The sequence below is a fragment of the Rhineura floridana genome, chromosome 4 (assembly GCF_030035675.1).
Source record: "Rhineura floridana isolate rRhiFlo1 chromosome 4, rRhiFlo1.hap2, whole genome shotgun sequence".
Lineage (NCBI taxonomy): Eukaryota > Metazoa > Chordata > Lepidosauria > Squamata > Rhineuridae > Rhineura > Rhineura floridana.
Window position 1 is genome coordinate 142,607,721 of NC_084483.1, and position 18,480 is coordinate 142,626,200.

At 40.8% G+C, this 18,480-nt stretch overlaps 1 protein-coding gene across 5 annotated transcripts in view; it reads right to left on the bottom strand.

Annotated features, from left to right (window-relative positions):
* The window catches only part of ADSS2 (adenylosuccinate synthase 2), a 50,226-nt gene that overhangs the window by 17,786 nt on the left and 13,960 nt on the right, over window positions 1-18,480 (bottom strand). For all 5 annotated transcript variants that reach the window (XR_009762351.1, XM_061624625.1, XM_061624623.1 and 2 more), the window contains exons 2-5: window positions 7,686-7,788; window positions 4,434-4,502; window positions 3,662-3,712; window positions 442-508 (exon numbers count right to left, since the gene is read on the bottom strand). Coding sequence is in view for 3 of the 5 variants with exons in the window: in XM_061624625.1 (XP_061480609.1) it covers window positions 442-508; window positions 3,662-3,712; window positions 4,434-4,502; window positions 7,686-7,788 (290 nt within the window). In the remaining 2 variants the exon portion in view is untranslated. The remainder of the gene's footprint in view (window positions 1-441; window positions 509-3,661; window positions 3,713-4,433; window positions 4,503-7,685; window positions 7,789-18,480) is intronic.

Below are 18,480 nucleotides of genomic sequence, written 5' to 3' on the forward strand. Positions count from 1 at the left end.
ATCCACATCACTGATAAAAAGAGCAACAGATGTACGCACATTTTTAGATATGCTACTTGGATTGTAATATAAATTCTGCCAGCAAAATTATCCAAGTGAACTGCAAAGGTATAGAAGCTGTCAATTTAAGAACAAACTTACATCTTATGTGTATTCCAGTATTAAAGAGAACTAGTTTTGTTGCATCCTTTGGGTTGAAAATAAACTAACTACGTTTGAATCCTTCAATTGCCTGCCTTAAAAGTAGATACAAACAAATAATGGTATGTACAGATGTTCCAGATCTCCTACAAAAACATTAAAACAATCTTAGTACAAAGCGTCCTTAACAGGACAGTGTCTTAAAAAGATTCTGGAAGTTAACTGACTGCAATGCTCTCTCTGTCACTCAAAATTACTTCCATTATTTACAATTATGACATTCAACAATACAAAACATACTTCTTTCCTGCTTGCTCTTGTCTTTGTTGTTCCTGGATGCCATCAGCAGCTTGATGGAAGTCAAATACTAGGGAATTGGAAGGGTACAAAATGAACTCTGTTGCATACATACCTGTATTAAGTACCAAACTAAAGTAAGCCAATATTTCTAATTCATTATCTCCAAAATATTTTGACATAAATCATTTTCATTAGATGTATAAACATCATATAGCAAGCAACTGGAGAAAATACAGCTGTTTGGTGAAATAATATTTTACCGAAAACACTTCAGTTTGGAAACAAGTTGTACTATAGTATACTGTAACTCAATTTACGTCATTCAAAATATTTTTTAAATTATTTTATTGGATTTTGTATATATTGAAAATATCAGCATAATATCAACAAAAGAGGCACTTAATACATGTTTTAAATATAACCATGAACAATTGTCAAGGAATCACCAAAGGCATTAAATAAACAAATAATGACGTTTCAAGCAAAACTGAAGTTAGACATACAAAGGATTAAAAAAAAGCTTTGGGGAAAATCAGTCATGTTTCTGTTCTTTTCAAGGAATGTATGGGAGCACTGAGATCATATTTATCACATGGAAGTCTTGTCTAGTTTTTTGAGTTCTAGTTATTCTAATTTTCATAAATTGCAAATAAAGCTGCAATAAAGTTTTTTAAAATTATTTATAAAAGAAATACACTCATGCCAAACTGCATAAAAGGAGTTAGCATCATCCATTATTCTTATGACTCATTAATGGTGTGTAATGAATTTTGAAGTTTTCCGTAAATAACATATGCCACACTTTATCATACCATTTAGCTATACTCAGGCCACTTGCTTCTTTCAGAGTTGGGCTATAGTTAACCTTACCACCAACAACAGAAATGCAACCAGATCTTTTGACAAGAAGATAGAAAGCAAACATAATTTGGGGCCTTTTTATATTATGATTGTATTGATTTCTGCTATTATATTCTCCCAAAGTATTTCTCCAATTTGGTATAGCCACCGGGACTGCCTTCAAGTCGATCCCGACTTATTGCCACCCTATGAATAAGGTTTTCATGGTAAGCGGCATTCAGAGGGGGTTTATCATTGCCTTCCTCCGAGGCTGCGAGACAGTGACTGGCCCAAGGTCACCCAGTGAGCTTCATGGCTGTGTGGGGATTCAAACCATGGCCTCCCAGGTCGTAGTCCACCACCTTAACCACTACACCACTACACCAAAGGTGTCAATGCATGCCTCTGAAATGGTAATCTCTCAATAAGATTAAAACCAATTACAACAAACTCATTAAAACAAACACAACACAACCTAAAAATAGAGCAGTACAAATTAAGACATGTCATGCAAGACCTGCCACATTAAAAGAGGCCACTGATACCTAAAGCCCTTCAAATTAAGGGCCAAAAGTCTGGGTAAAAAGGAACTTCTTGGATTCAGACTAGGTATAGTTTTGCATGTAATAAAATTACCCAGAATCAGATCTATCTGCTAGCTTCTTAGATTATATTTGTGGAGCCTAAATTCAATTAGCACAACAAAAAATTTATAAGAACAGCAAATCAGAGTGAGCAGGTGGTTGTGTACACTTCCATGTTTTCCAAGTTCACTCCTTTTATGCATTGTAAAGTCACTGCTGGGTAAGAAATAAACACATTTTGTTACTAGATTGTCACTGGGAATTGAAAATGTAGTACAGGAAACAGGAAAGTTTCATGAATTGTAAGTTCCAAAAAGAAAGCAGGCTATACATCACATAACATATAGAGGCTACATAAAAACGTAGAATACATTTTGTTATCTTAATACTTGGGGACTAAACTAATCAGTAAGGACATTCTGACAAACACAGAAAGCAGCAAAAAAAAGCCAAAAATATGGACCTGCTTTATTACTGGTTAATTGTATTAATGGGGCCACAACCACACATTTAATTGAACAGCTAAGTGGAAACGCTATTTTTAACATATCCTGATGTAAAAATGTCTGACTGAATCAGTGTCTGGTAACTTTAATTATATTGCTTAACAACCACTATTTGAACTGGTTGATGACTGTGATAAAGCAGGAGCTGCCAATATTTTAACCAGGGAAAGAGGGAATTGTCCCTGGACAAACTACTTAAGGACCATACTATTCATGGTTGTAAGGTCATTACTGGTTTGGAGTACAGGAGAGGACAATGTGAGGGCAGAACTTTTTTCATTTTCTGATTAGCTTACGTTGAAACATGGGGGAAATATCCCTCTTCTCTTACAAGTTTGCCAGACCTTTTGTGTTTGCAGTAGAAAATACTTTAAGGGCACAAGAGAAAACCAAGATACTTCCCACTCTGCTCTTCAGGTTTGATGGGGCAACAAAAATAGTTTGTGGAGACCAAATAAATAAGAAGACATAGCACGCATCTATTTACACATAAGGCCACAAATAAGACCCTCTAACCATTCATCTAGAAGAGCACTTGACAAAGATGTTCATTTGTTGAAGAACAAGATTAGACAAATTCATGGAGGACAGGGCTATCAATGGCTACTAGCCGTGATGGCTGTGCTCTGCCACCCTAGTCAGAGGCAGCATGCTTCTGAAAACCAGTTGCCGGAAGCCTCAGAAGGGGAGAGTGTTCTTGCACTCGGGTCCTGCTTGCGGGCTTCCCCCAGGCACCTGGTTGGCCACTGTGAGAACAGGATGCTGGACTAGATGGGCCACTGGCCTGATCCAGCAGGCTCTTCTTATGTTCTTAACACATTTACAATAAAACAATTACCAACAATTACCAGTTTAGATCGAAAACACCTTGTGTTCAAGAGTTTGACTTCCAATTTGACAGCCAATTCAGTGTCTGATACCAGAAACCTAGTTTTAGAAACAGAATATCAAAAGGTCTAGGTATTGTGAGGTCCTGTTGGGAAAAGCCTTTTTGACAGGCACATTATGAATCACACTTGTGCCTGTGTTCAGACATAATCAAGAGTGAGAAACAGTGGCTGGCAATCCAAAGAGCTCCTTGGGAATTGATAACTGCCTTCCTCGGATTGAAGGAATTTTAGCATGGTGTCACTAAATTTTGGGGACCATTTCATACGGGCGGGACCATGCTCCACCAGGGAATTCATCATGGGCACACATTCCAAGTAAAAATGAAACACAAATCAGAGTTAAGATATAATACTATGAATCATCTTATATGTATCTGTATTTTAATATAATTTTACTTACCAATATGAGCTCTGTCAGATATAATTAATCTTTTTTCCCAACCTTCTAATCCTTTGAAAAGAAATAGAAGGAATGTTATATAACAAAACATCCATAAATCAGTTACTTTTAATAAACTGTGCAATCCTATGCATGTTTACCCAGAAGTAAATTCCACTGACTTTGATGGGACTTACTGCCAAGTAAGTGCATATAGGACTATAAACTAATTTGATCTGTTGAAAGAAGAGAGAGTTAAGAAAACACCACAAAACTGATTCAATCTATTTTGGAACAACAAAACAAGTTTCAGTCACTGACTCAACATACAAAACTTGGAAATTTAATCTATATCAAACACTGGGACTTATGAACCTTCTAACTTGCAATAAAAACTCTAGATATTTATTTAATATTACTTCTTCCATTTTCAGCAACTGGCTTTCTTTTTGAAAAGTGGGGCATTTTGAGAAAGTGAATGCTAATCTGCCATTCTTGGCCACTGGCAATTTTAAAATTATGATTCATGCACAGCATGTATTTGCTTTTTAAAGCATTGTATGTAATATGCCACTTAGTTATAGATATTAAATATAATTAAATGTAACCAATAAATGGTTTCTGAAGGAAACAAATCTATGAGAATGTTATTTTAGTCACAATGTGCCAAGTAGATACCATAAGGCAACTGAGCAAAACAGCACAGTAGCAAAGGCACAAGATTCTGCTATATACCACTGTGAGAGAATCCTGGCCATCGTCTTACAGTAGCAACTTAGAAAGCTGTTCTTACCTTTTCCTTTTTTAACATTTTTCTCTGCTTCTTCAAACAATCCTGGCAAGTGAATTACCACACCATTTCCTGGAGAAAGCATGAAAGGAAAGAGTGTTCAATGAGGAATGCAAGAATGTTAAGTCTCAAAGCCTCCAGTTTCACTCTGCAGAAAAGAAAAGTATTCAAACACAAGAAAATATCTTCTATTACTTACATTTAAGTTAAAATCTAGAGGTTCTGTCCAACTGTGGCTTTGCGATCACTTGTGCAAGGCAGGCCATGCACCTGATTTTGTGGGAGTGGGGAATCAGTGAAAAGCTACTCCTGAAAGCTGGGGTACCTTCCTGAACACTATGAGCACCAAGGGCTGCAAGAGTGATGGGAGCCTGGTGCCCCACCCTGCACAAGCATCAGTGTGCAACCGTGGGATACAATCTTAAAAATCTGGAGATTTAAAGGACATATTTAGCCAATGAAAATTGTCTACATTATTGCTCACATCTAGTCATAAAGGTTTAGCCTGGAGTCACTTACATCAGTGGAATTTACAAGTTTCTAAGTTTTCTGGATTGCCACCATCAAGAGTTGGCAACTGTCATTCTATAGCATATCAACAATTGTATGGGCTCATATGTACATACAGATAAAGTAAGCACCCTTTCTTTCTTATATGTTTTAACAAAACTTCATCTGCTTTCATCATTGAAATATTGCTATTCCTGTGTAGGTGTGTATATACTGTGATAGGAATGGGGAACCTGTGGTCCTCTAGATGTTAAAGGACAACAACTCTCACCCTTCTTGACCATTGGCCACGCTGGCTGGGGTTAATACAAATTGAGTTCAAAAACATCTGGAGGGCCCCAAGTTTTCCACCTCTCCTTTGTGAGCTAGTTCTGGCGAACTTACTAGCTACATGGATATTGAAATGCTGCTTTACTCACTGCAACTGCATGTCCTACCTCTAGGTTTCCTAGCTATTCATGGATGGGTTTCTCTTAGTGCCTACATGCAAACAAATCTAATGTGAATAAGGCCTAATAGCATGGACAATTCCCACATTTCATGTAGGATATCAGCTGTGCTGTTTGAGCCAATACAAGTTCGATTTTCCATGTGTAGGCCCTACATGGATGAAATGCCCATATTTTATTAGATTTTATTTTATTAGATTTCTAAACCGCCCTATAGCTTTCTAGCTCTCAGGGCGGTGTAGAAAAGGTAAAAACAGATTAAAATACAATAAACATGATAACAATACACTGTAAAATATAGAAACAAAATCAAGACAAAGACAAATTAAATAAAATTAAATTAAAATGCCTGAGCAAAGAGGTGGATATCCAATGTCCCAGAGGAGAGACAAACAATTCTACTCCTCCACCATGAATCACAAGTAAGTTTGCAAGGACTGGCCCTGTTATTTAAAACCAAAGATAGTGATGGCTGCTACCTGAATTCTCAGGTCTGCCTAACAACATCATCTACTCACTAGGGCATTACAGAAGAGAAAAACAAGCTCCTTTTTCTTATCCTGAAACTAATGGTATCAGTTTAATTGGAAAAAATGTGTTTTGAGAATATAATTTTTGTTCACTCTCCAAATTATTCTAAGATAATAATTTGGAGGTGAAATGCACCCTTAAGTATTAGCCATCTCTGTTATCTTTTCGGTGCCCATTGAAAACCTTCCTGTTACAACAAGGCTTTTAAGCCGAGACCTTATCTCTGTCTGTGTTGGAATTGCTTTTTGATATGTTTGTAAACCTTTTTTTTAACAATATGTTTTTAACCTTTTTTAAAAAAGATGTCTTGAAAGCTTTAAAAAAATGTTTTTAAAGATGTTTTGTTTTAATGTATTTTAAAGTCTGTTTTTATGATGTTTTAAAGTGTTGTCAGTGCTTTTGTTCGCTGCCCTGGACTCCTGCTGGGAGGAAGGGTGGGATATAAATCAAATAATAAATAAATAAATAAATAGTCCAATCTATATTTCTAAGAAGCTAATGACAAGCAAACAGACTTGGGGGAGGGGCATGAGAGAAGAAAATGAAACTGAGGGTCACTGTACACCTTTGGTTTTTGATGTAAACTTACTTTTTTTAGTACATACTTGAACGTGTGAGTACAAATATATTTGCAAACATATGCAGCACACTCAAATCAAGTGTGCCCCAAACCCAATGGTATTAGCCTCACGGATGAGTAAAAACATACAGTATGCATACATAAAGCGTGTGTGCTCCCCTCACTGAGACTAATAGCAATTTCAGGGATTTCAACTGACAAAATGAGGAAGACTTCCCTCCCTTAGTACTGCTTCACTGATCAAATAGTCCCTCACAGTTTTTCAATTTTCAACAAGTATGTCAGGAGATTTAAGCAAGGATCCTTCATGCCATTTATTAATTTATTAAGTTTATATTCCACCTTTCCTCTAAGGAGCTCAAGGTGACATACCTGCTTCTCCCACTCCCCATTTTATCCTCACAACAACCCTGTAAGGTAGGATAGGCAGCGATTGGCCTAAAGTCAGTGACCTTCATGGCTATGTGAGGATTTGAACCCTGATCTCCTAACAACCAACAGAACACTCCTATATTGCTTCAGTGTGTTTAGATAAGGGAAAAAGTCATGTTCTCTGGCCTCAGCCCTCCCTCCGGCTCAGACAAGGAGGCAATACCTGGGAAGTCCCTGTTCCCCACTCCAGGACCATCCAGGCCAGAGCACAAGTCTTTACCTGATTCCTAGGACTCAGAGGGCACCCCCCGCTGCTGTCCTCCCTGCTTCCATGCTATAGAAAACAGCACCTACAGTATCAGGCCTTTAAGAAACAGATAACCCCACCCCTTTGAGCAGGTAACAGCAGGTCCTTCAAAAGTCCTCAACATGTCACGGAGACAACTGCTCTTATTCCATGGTAAATTCCAGCCAACACTTACCACAGGATCCTGGCGAACTGTGCTTTGCCAGTTGTGATCCAGTAAAGCCTACCTCAATGAGATTATAGACTTGATTCTGTTCTTCTGGATGTAACCTGCCTTCTTTAAGTAAGTATCACTGCTTCAAACTGCTGGGGGCCTTGAGCCAAGCCAGAATATGACAATATGTGCCTGTCTACTTAGGTAAAGAAGGAAATATCTCACCTTATACAGTAAGTGTAGCTATTGCACAATATGCACTAGTATCAATAAACATTCACAATTTACACATGCATACTTTACATGTTCAGAATTGTAAGAGGTACAGTAGATTCTGAAAAATACCACTTACCAATAAAAGCTGTGACTTTTGGATTGATGATACCGCTGGGTAAGAGATGAAAATCATATTCCACAGAATCTACTACAACAGTATGTCCAGCATTATTGCCTCCCTGCAAGTTAAGATAAGATGAAAAACAGTAAATCCTCTCTTAAAACAGGCATCAACAGCTCATATGAGAACTACCAACCCCTTCATACATGTAGTTCCCATCTAGGAAGAAATCGTCAAGTTATTTTTTGCTTAACTTGGCAAAATGAACAAATCCCAAATTTGTCACTAAAGCTCTTGAATATACTGACATTCGACTGATCACCGATCTAACTTGCTTCCAAGTTGTCTTTTTTTCATTTTCATTGACGACACAAAAAAGAAAAACAATCGTCAAGTTAAACAAGAATATGAACAATCCAAAACCAAAGCCAAACAACCCCCCACCCCCAACATACCAATATAGCAGCCATGGTACAAAATGTCAAAAAATTATCATAGCTTCTGATAGACCAGATACATTAGTAAGGAACTGGAGACCACATACATTATTAAGGAACTGAAACAAACAGAAAACCAATTAAACTTGGCAGCTGGAGATCATTGTTCATGTTCAGATGTGTATTCCATGAAAGACCACCAAATGGCAGTGTAGCCTTCTGGCTTCGTTGTGCCTTGTAAAAAGTGATGGTTGTGTATCTGTCTAGTACAGCAAAATTCTATATATTATTGTACCACGTAAATACGTTCAGATCTAAATTTTTCCAATATTGCACAAATGTCTGATGGGATGCTAACAATTTAACAATCAGGTATTTGGATTTTGTTGTTGTTGTTATGTGTCTTCAAGTCGATTATGACTTATGGAGACCCTATGAATCAGTGACCTCCAAGAGCATCTGTCATGGACCACCCTGTTCAGATCTTGTAAGTTCGGGTCTGTGGCTTCCTTTACGGAATCAATCCATCTCTTGTTTGGCCTTCCTCTTTTTCTACTCCCTTCTGTTTTCCCCAGCATTATGGTCTTTTCTATCTTTTGTAATTTTTTCAATCTCACTGCATACTATAGATCAAAACGATGTTATTTTCAGACATGTCCACCATAAATGGGGTTACGTGCCTCTAATACCACACCCCTGCTAGCAAGGGGACTTAGATTCAAAGATATAAACAATAACCAGCAGGAGTTAAATACCACCTATGGAATATTTTTAAATTGGTTTCCCTTTGCAATGCTGAAATTGTTTTGTCATTATACAGCCATGAGAGTGGCTATATACTACAGCCAGCATGGATTTTTCACATTCTGCCAAGTTAAATTGAAAATATCCCCCATGCCATTCTGCTGCTTCCCATAAGCTCATTTCAAAGCAAAATCTTACAAAACCTGTAGTCCTCCTGAACTGAGAAAAGCTTGCTTAACAATCCTAAATTTTCATGCTGATACAGAAAACACTCAGAGAAAATCCAGAGTTCAACGTCTAAAACAATTTATTTGTTGAAATTAATTAAAAATCAGCCATGTAATCCTATTACTGACCTTGCCCCATACTCTGACCTTCATCTCCTGCAGTTTAAAAAATGCATGGCTGATTTTTAATTAATTTAAGAAAATTAACACTGGAGTTTATGATAGTGCAGGCATGCCCAATAAGAACAAACTGTCAGGGGGTGGAGCTAACTGGAGGTGAAAATGTCAGTTTAGTTTAATCCCTCTGCTTAATGTGTGACTCTTTAAGGCCTTCGTGGGTGGTCAGAATAAGCATGCTTCTTCCTAAGATCACTATTTTAAAGACAATGCAGAAGGGTTCATGATGAAAGCTTGCAAAAATACCTTGACTGGACAATCATCAGGTATTTCCTCAGCACATCTCAGAACTGTCAGCAGATGACAACCCTGACAAAATGGATTGGGGCAGCTTGAATGCCCTTAAAGGTACAAAATCAATCAGTGCTTCTGACAGTCAAATTGAAACTGACAAATATGTCATGAAAGTAAGGCAAGAGCTTCAGGCAGACTGGACAGGGGCACTTAAACCCTTAGAAGCTAAGTTGGAGACAGCTGCTGCGAGCCTAGCAGTTAACTAAAACAACTAAGGAAGCTAAATCGCTAAGTCTTGATAATCAGTCAGAGATAGAGCTCTTAAAACTGATAGTTTATGACCTGGAATTAAAACAGGAGGAACACCTGTATAGAGACTGTTGCAAGAATTTTCATCTTAAGAGGTCTCCCTGAGAAAGAAGGGGGAGGGTGATATGGTGTAGTTTTTCTTAGATGGTTTAAAGAACTGCGTTTAGGGACTATTCTCTCTGCAGCTGACATTCAAAAGGTGCACAGAGTTACAGTCCTGAGAGGCCACTTCTCTGAGTTGCCTTGAGACAATGTGATACATTTTGAGCACTACAAAATTAAAGAGGGAATTTTCAAAGAGCTGCATAATTTTAGACAACTGAAATCTGGAGAATTGAAAATAGAGAGTTTTTAGGACATTTGCCCTGAAACACTCCAAAGGCACCGCTCCTTGAGTCCATACACTATTGCATTAAAAGAGGCCGGCTTCTCATACAAATGGGGATTCCTATTTAAGATTATTGTGCACTGCAGGGACAAGGGTCACGTTGCAAGTGATGAGCGCCAAGCGGAGTTTATCTTACAAGAACTAGGCATTCAACCACCAGATGGTGCTGAAGGAGATGCAAATGGTAACCATGGAATCTCAGCTGGCCCTAAGTGGTCTCAACAGCAATCCTGGAAAAAATGTGGGGTAGACTAATCTGCTCACACAGACCTTGCATGGCTGACCACCCGTCATAGCTGCAGACTACTCCCAAACTACATTGTTTTCAGTCTTACAGGGGCTGCTTTCTGTGTCTTACTACTTTCTTCCCCCCCATTTCCAACTTTACATGGGGCATTACCTAACCACACCCCGCGATGCCTTGCATAGCGCAAGGCGCCTTCATGCTGGGATGTTATTTCAATATTAAGTTTTCCCCTGAAAGTTCACTGGTCATAGGTAAGTCAACTTTCCACTGGGCAGCATAACCACATCTGTTACCACATCTTCTCCATCATGGATTTCTGCATCGCCTTCAATCAGATATGGCTTCTGACAATGCACTTATAAAGGTGGTCTCCTGGAATGTCAACGGGCTTTGAACAACAGTAAAGAGGGCTCATGTCAAAACTGTGCTGAAAAGAAACCGACCAGACATTATGATGTTGCAGGAAACCCACCAAAAGAAGAAGAAACCTTCGCACTGCATCCAAAAATGTACATGGACTGAGGACCAACTCTATGCCCCTGCACTTCCAAGTCAAGAGGTGTCACTTTCCTGATAGCTCAGAGCTGCCCCTCTCAAAAAAAGGATAGTCTGGCAGATCAAGAGGGCAGATGGTTGTTTGTAAAAGGCTCTCTAAGGGGTCGCAGTCTTACCCTGGACTCAATTTACTCCCCGAATACCAGGCAATATACCTTTATACAGTGAACATTAGAAATTTTGCAAGACTTCAAGAAGGGAGCAGTTGCCATTAGAGGTGATCTCAACTGTTGTCTTAATGTCAACCTGGACAAGAATGGGCGAGGAGGAGGTCCAACCCTCCAAGGATTTGTGATGTCCGACCTATTAATATCTCAGAGACTGTTTGACCTCTGGAGAGGCTCCCTTCAGCGTGGGACTATACCCACTACTCCTCAGTTTAATTCACACTTGAGACTGGATTACCTCTTAGTTTCAGAGGACTTAAGAACAGATGCCTCTCAGACTTCTATAGGCATGGTTACAACCTCCACCATGCCCTAGTAAGATTAGCTTTCAATGGAGGAGTCTCTCTTTCTAACGCTCCAGGTTGGACATTTGATGCCTCTCTGCTCACTGATGCAGTGGCTCTGGAACATCTGTGAAGTGCCATTGATTTCTGCTTTCAAGAAAATGCTACCTCAGGCATAGCCACTAATATCCTCTGGGATGCAATGAAAGCAGTCCACAGGGACCACTGCATCAGCGAAATTAGTAGGTGGAGGAGGGCTGGGGAGAGTGAGACTAAACAACACTTGGCAGAGGTTGAGCAGTGTGATAGACTGTATAAACTATCATGATCCCCCAGAACTTATCAGAAGGTGCGACTGGAGCTGGCAAATACTTTAGCCTATATTAATAGCAAATACTATGAAGCAGGGAATAAAATCCTCCCATCATCTTGCTAATGCTCTAAAGAGAATAAGAAACTTTACAGCCGGCATTCGCTTAGAATCCAGGGCTGCACACCATGATGTGCAAGGTATTAACCAGCAATTTGAAAAAAATTATACACAGTTATATTCTTCAGACAATCCAGTTGAACAAGATATTAATGATTACTTAGCAGGAGCAGGTCTGAGTGCCCTTTCTGACAAGCACAAGGACTACATGGATAGTCCTATTACTGAACTGGAAGTAAGCTATGCCATTAAAAGGCTTAAGAATGGTGCCCTGATGGTTATATGGCAGAGTTCTATCACAAATTCCGAACTGAATTATCCCCTTGGTTGACAAAATTGTTTAACTGCATCTTGAAGGGTGGGGAGATGCCTGCTATGTGGAAAGTGTCAACATTCGTCATAATCCCTAAACCAGGTAAAGATCTGGAGCAAGTGAGTTTGCACCGCCCAATGGCCTTAATTAATCTTGACACGAAGTTTCTCACTGGGATTATGGTCCAAAGATTAAACACATTTATTGGTGCATATGTAGCATCTGGCCAGATGGGATTTATCCCGAGTCACAACATAGCAGACTCCATCTGTAGAGTTCTGAATGTAGTTCATGGGGTGCAGACTGCAGGGGCCCCTATGGCTTTGTTCTCCCTCAATGCCTTCAAGGCATTTGATCACATTGAATGGACCTTTTAAAAGCAGCTTCTCACTAGGCTAAGTTTTGGCCCCTGCCTCCTCCACCTCTCAGATCAGCTCTACTCAATTTCAACAGCTTTACTGAGTATTAATGGCTCCTCCTCCTCTCACATTACTATTAACAGAGGTACTCAGCAGGGATGTCCACTGTCTCCGCTACTGTTTGCCCTTGTGATTGAGGTCATGGCCCAAAAAATAAGGGCCTAGGCCTCAATCGCTGGGGTAGCGGTGAGGGGAAGCAAACAAAAAATCAATTTGTTTGCTAACAACATTCTCCTAATGTTGAGCAAACCTCTTGAAGTGCTGGGGTCTTTAAAAGGACACTCTTCGACAGCTTCACACCAGGGCTGGGCTGGAAACTAACTACTCCAAATCTACAGTTCTACTCTTTAACATCCACCCAGGATAGGGATTGGCTCCTAAGTGCCTTGGGTTTCTCTCCATTATGGCGCTTTTGTTATCTTGGGATCATTATAACACATAATGCTGGGCAATTATGGAAAAGAAATTATGGCTACCTTTATGGTTCAATACAGAGGTTGCTCCTGCAATGGCATCATCTTAATCATCTCAACTCCACACTTTATAGATCCTAATGGAGGGGGGGAGCCTGGGGATACCCAATTTGAGATATTACTACAACGCATTTCAACAAACTAATACATATTATCAGAGGTTTCACCAATATTTCATGGGTACACATGGAACTTCAGACATTATGTCCCCACTGAGAGCATTGCCATTTAAGTGTCCTACCTGGCCCACGGTGCGTGCTATTTCTAATCCATATACTAAAACGTCTATGCGAATTTGGAAAAGGTGGTGCGATGCACTGTCACCCAGGGAATCTTCACTTACCTGTTCCTGGAACATAAGGATTTCTCTTATCTTGATAAGCAACAGCAGTTCAGAGGATGGAAAGAAAGCGGATTATATCAGGTTAGGGATCTCTTTGAAAGGGGCCGACCCATTTTGGAAGTTTCACTACACCTTAAACTCTGCAGGTTATGGATTAATTAGTTCCAACTTGCCCAGATTCAGTTCTTTACAAGAAAGATAGAGAGGCAAGGGACTTCCCTGTATTCGCTTACACCCTTTGAACACTTGTGCATCAATTCTAACTATAATCTGAAGGGTGTAGTGGCAGATATTTATAAAATCCTAATAGACATGACCTTGGGAAGGTCCACTGACTTAAAACTGACTTGGTAAGAGGACCCGAATTCTATGATAGATGATGGTGCTTCGGATCAAGTATGGTCTCACCCACCTCTGAAAACGATCTCGGCAAAGATACAAGAAGGTTTATTAAAAGTATTATGGAGATGGCACTGGACCCGTTAAGCTCTCACACCTGCTCCCTTCAGCTTCCCCACTTTGTTGGCAAGGATGCAGGGAAAGAGCCACATGTGGTGTTGTTGCAGGAAGCTCCACTCCTTCTGAAATTGGGTGTTTACTACAATCTCTGGTATTACTTCCCAATGTCTGAAGTTGGAACCCGTATTAGCTTTGTTATCCCTAGAGGTACTGCAAATCCATCTATCCACTACAAAGAACTGGTCTCACTGCTGATGGCAGCTGCTAGGATGGAGGTAGCTAGTAAATGGAAAGTAGGTGGCGGCCAGACCAGAGGGCTGGTGGTCTCAGATGTGGGAGATTGCACTGTCTGAATATCTAACATACCACAGAAGGGTCATAATGGGAATACCACTACAAGCTAAATTTCGCATGGTATGGTTTCCACTTATGAGCTTTGTGACTAACAATAGACCTTTATACAAACCTCCTAGGACTCATGCTGCATTGTGGAGGAGTTATCTTTTGTAACTATTACCATTTAGATACTTGATTCTTCTCTTGGATGAGCAGAATGTGCATGTGGCTGATATTTGTATTTTGCATTTGGTTCTGTTACTTTTATTATTTTTGTTACCTAAAAACTCAATAAAAATTCTTGGGGGAGAGGAAACAAACAACAGTGTTCTCAAAGCCAGACTAACAGCTGTTTGGCTTGGCTAATCAGGGGGCCACACCCACACCAGACATTTCTTCTACTTTAAACAAACAGTTGTGGCTTCCTCCAAAGAATACGGAAGTGTAAGTTGTAAAGGGTGCTGAGACTTATTAGAGACTCCTCTTCCCCTGACAGACCTCCAGTGGCCACAGTGGTTTAAGCCAGCCTGTTCCGGGGAATGTGAGGAGAATAGGGTGTTTCCTAACAACTCTCAGCACCCTTTACAAACTACACTTCCCAGGATTCTTTGGAGGAAGCCATGACTGTTTCAAGTGGAGAAATGTCTGGCGTGGTTGTAGTCAGGGACAGATTTGGTTTAAATTTGGGTGGGAGACTACATGTCTGCTTTAGAATAAAAAAGTGGGGGAGATCTCAAAAAATTATACTTTTAAAAATGTTTTCCTTTTGGAAAGGAAAGGGGCTTCCCCTCAGCCCAGTGCCCATCCAACCAATCTTCTCCCCTCCCTGCCCCCCGTTCCTCCACCTCACCACTCCATTTTCTTCCCTACCTCACACCTCCCTCCCCCAGGTCAGTTTCACCTATCCTAAGCGTGACTGCACAAGAGTAAACCCCACTGAACTCAATAAGCACACAAATGATCAAACGTGCCTTCTCCCTACCTTCTTGCCTGCTCTCATCCCCCTCCTCCCTTTTGCCCTCCATCCCCCTTCCCTTTCCTGCTCTTCCCCCGTAGTCAGTTTCACCTAGCCTAAGCATGATTGCAGGGGAGTAAATCCTATTGAACTCAATAAGCATGCAAATGATCAATCCATTCTCAGGAAACTTGCACAGGATCCCATTTCTTACCTCCCGGATTAAAAAGCAGAGAAATTTACTAATAGGCAAAAAACTTTGCGGTTTAAGCAAACAGATATTTCTATCAAACTTTTAAAAGCAGGGAAATTGGGCAGCTATAGTGAATGCACTAGGGGAGCAGGAGACCGGGCCTCCTTTCTGAGATATTGTACTGCCCTACAAATTTGTAAAAATGCAAACACAATTTGGTTTGTCTTTCATAGTGCAATCCACTTCCTGTGTAGTTTGGAAGAATTTGGTAAAATGTGCCTTTGAGCATATGGTGAGTGGTGGCAATGCCTACAATCAGCCCAAAAAACAGAAAAGTAGGGTATTGCAGCCCAAAGTTCATTCAATGAGACAGGGTGGCCCTGACTGTAGAAATCTTGCAGTCAGAAATAACCATTCCCCTCCCATCCAACAAGGTGCCTTCCAAGTGCCTTGTCTCTTATTCTTGGATAAATATGAAGTGGTGTTAATGGGGAATAGATTGGGGAAACTTTATTTTGCCATGACCTCCAAACTATGAAAGTTGTTTTAAGAAAAGGATTCTTAATGGATTGTATAAAAGAATTGCTCAGTGAGCCAAATGGCAGCGCCCAGAGTGAGTCAGAGCCCCACACCTATTCTTCCAAGGTGATCCAGTTTTATTCGCTTTCATAACTATAAAACTAAATTGCTAAGTTGTAAATCAGGTACTCCCCAACCCCCTCCATTTGGTTCACACACAGTAGTTTCATGGTTAGCCCTTTTTTGTGTGTTGAAATATAAATGCATTAAGTAAGTTCTGCCATTTCCATACTTGTTTTGAGTGAAGGAAGATGGGGAGGACCTGGAATAGATATAGAAATCTTGGGATTAATTTCATCCGAATCGCAGCAAGCCTCCCAAGCATGAACAGATGTAATTTAGACCAACGTTTCATATTCTTTTTCAATTGACTAGTTAAAAGATGAATCTGTATGCCTAATTATCAGAATGAGGTGCAAATAGTAATTCCCAAACATAATAGTAATTTGCAAGTTTTTCCAAGTTGTCTTTTAATTTACATATACATAGAATGCTTTTCAATCAAACATATAAGGCAAAAACTATTTCTTGAATGGAAATAATAAGCCTCACAATCTGCAGTCAATTGTTTTGGCCACTGAAAGATTATTATTATTATCTTTATTTATACCCCGCCCTTTTTCCAAACTGGAACTCAAGACGGCTTCCAGATAAAAATAAGTACATATCATTAAGAACCTATAAAAATATAAAACATACAAACATATAAAATCAGCATTAAAACAGGATTAAACTATTAAGATGTTAAAACCAATTAGATATACTCTTAAAATACTGCAACCCAGTTTAGGAGCATACAGGCAAAACAATAACATACAGCATCCTCTTCAGTCACTACCCTTAAAACCTTCAGTTCCAAAGGCCTGCCGGAAGAAAAAAGTCTTTAGCTGTTGGCGGAAGGACTGCACAGAGGAGGCCATTCTTGCCTCCCTAGGGAGGGAGTTCCAGAGCCTAGGGGCAGCCACCAAAAAGGCCCTATCTCGTGTCCCCACCAGTCGCACTTGTGAAGGTGTTGGGATCGTGAGAAGGGTCTCTCCTGAAGATCTCAGGGCCCGGGCAGGTTCATATAGGGAGATACAGTCTGACAAATAGCCTGGACCTAAGCCGTATAGGGCCTTATAGGTCATAACCAGCACTTTGAATTGTGTCCGGAAACAGACTGGCAGCCAGTGGAGCTGTTGCAGCAGGGGAGTTGTATGGTCCCTGTAACCCGCCCCAGTTAACATTCTGGCTGCAGCTCGTTGCACCAACTGAAGTTTCCAAACAGTCTTCAAAGGCAGCCCCACGTAGAGTGTTTTACAGTAGTCTAAGCGGGATGTAACTAAGGCATGTGTCACCATAGCCAGATCAGACGACTCCAGGAACAGGCGCAGTTGGTGCACTAGTCTTAACTGTGCAAAAGCATTCCTGGCCACCGCAGAAACCTGGGCCTCCAGGTTTAAGGCTGAGTCCAGGAGGAGCACACCCAAACTGCGAACCTGCGTCTTCAGGGGGAGTGTAACCCCATCCAGCACAGGCTGAGCCCCTATTCCCTGATCCGCCTTTCGACTGACTAGGAGCACCTCTGTCTTGTCTGGATTAAGCTTCAGCTTGTTCACCCTCATCCAGTCCACCACTGCTATCAGACACTGGTTTAGAACCGAGACAGTTTGCTTGGAATTAGGTGGAAAGGAGAAGTAGAGTTCGGTGTCATCTGCATACTGATGGCACCGAACCCCAAACCTCCAGACAACCTCTCCCAGCGGCTTCATGTAGATATTAAATAGCATGGGGGACAAAACTGAACCCTGAGGGACCCCACAGGCCAACGGCCAAGGAGTCCAACAGGAATTCCCCAGCACCACCTTCTGGGTTCGACCCTCAGGAAGGAATGAAGCCATCATAAAACGGTGCCCCCAAGTCCCATCCCAGTAAGGCGACCCAGAAGGATACCATGGTCAATGGTATTGAAAGCCGCTGAGAGGTCCAACAGAGCCAACAGGGACACATTCCCCCTGTCCAGTTCTCTGTGTAGTCATCTACCAAGGTGACCAAAGCCGTCTCTGTCCCATAACCAGGTCTGAAACCAGACTGAAATGGGTCTAGATAATCCATTTCATCCAGGAATCCCTGTAGTTGGGAGGCCACCACACACTCTATTACCTTGCCCAGGAATGGGATGTTAGACACTGGCCGATAATTATCCATAATAGAGGGGTGCAGGGAGGGCTTTTTCAACAAAGGCCTTACAACTGCCTCCTTTAGGCACATTGGAACTCTGCCTTGTTGTAGGGAGGCATTGACCACTTTCTTCACCCACTCGGCTAGGCCCCCTCTGGCACTTTTAATAAGCCAGGAACGGCAAGGGTCTAACAGACATGTGGTGGGCCTCACCTCTCCAAGGATCCTGTCCACATCCTCAGGTTGTACAAGTTGAAAAGAATCATTATTGGACAAGCAGGAGCCAAAGTTACATCCACTGAGCCTGTATCAACTATAGCATCCACGTTGGAACAAATCTGAACGATCTTGTCTGTGAAGTGCCGTGCAATTCTTGACAGC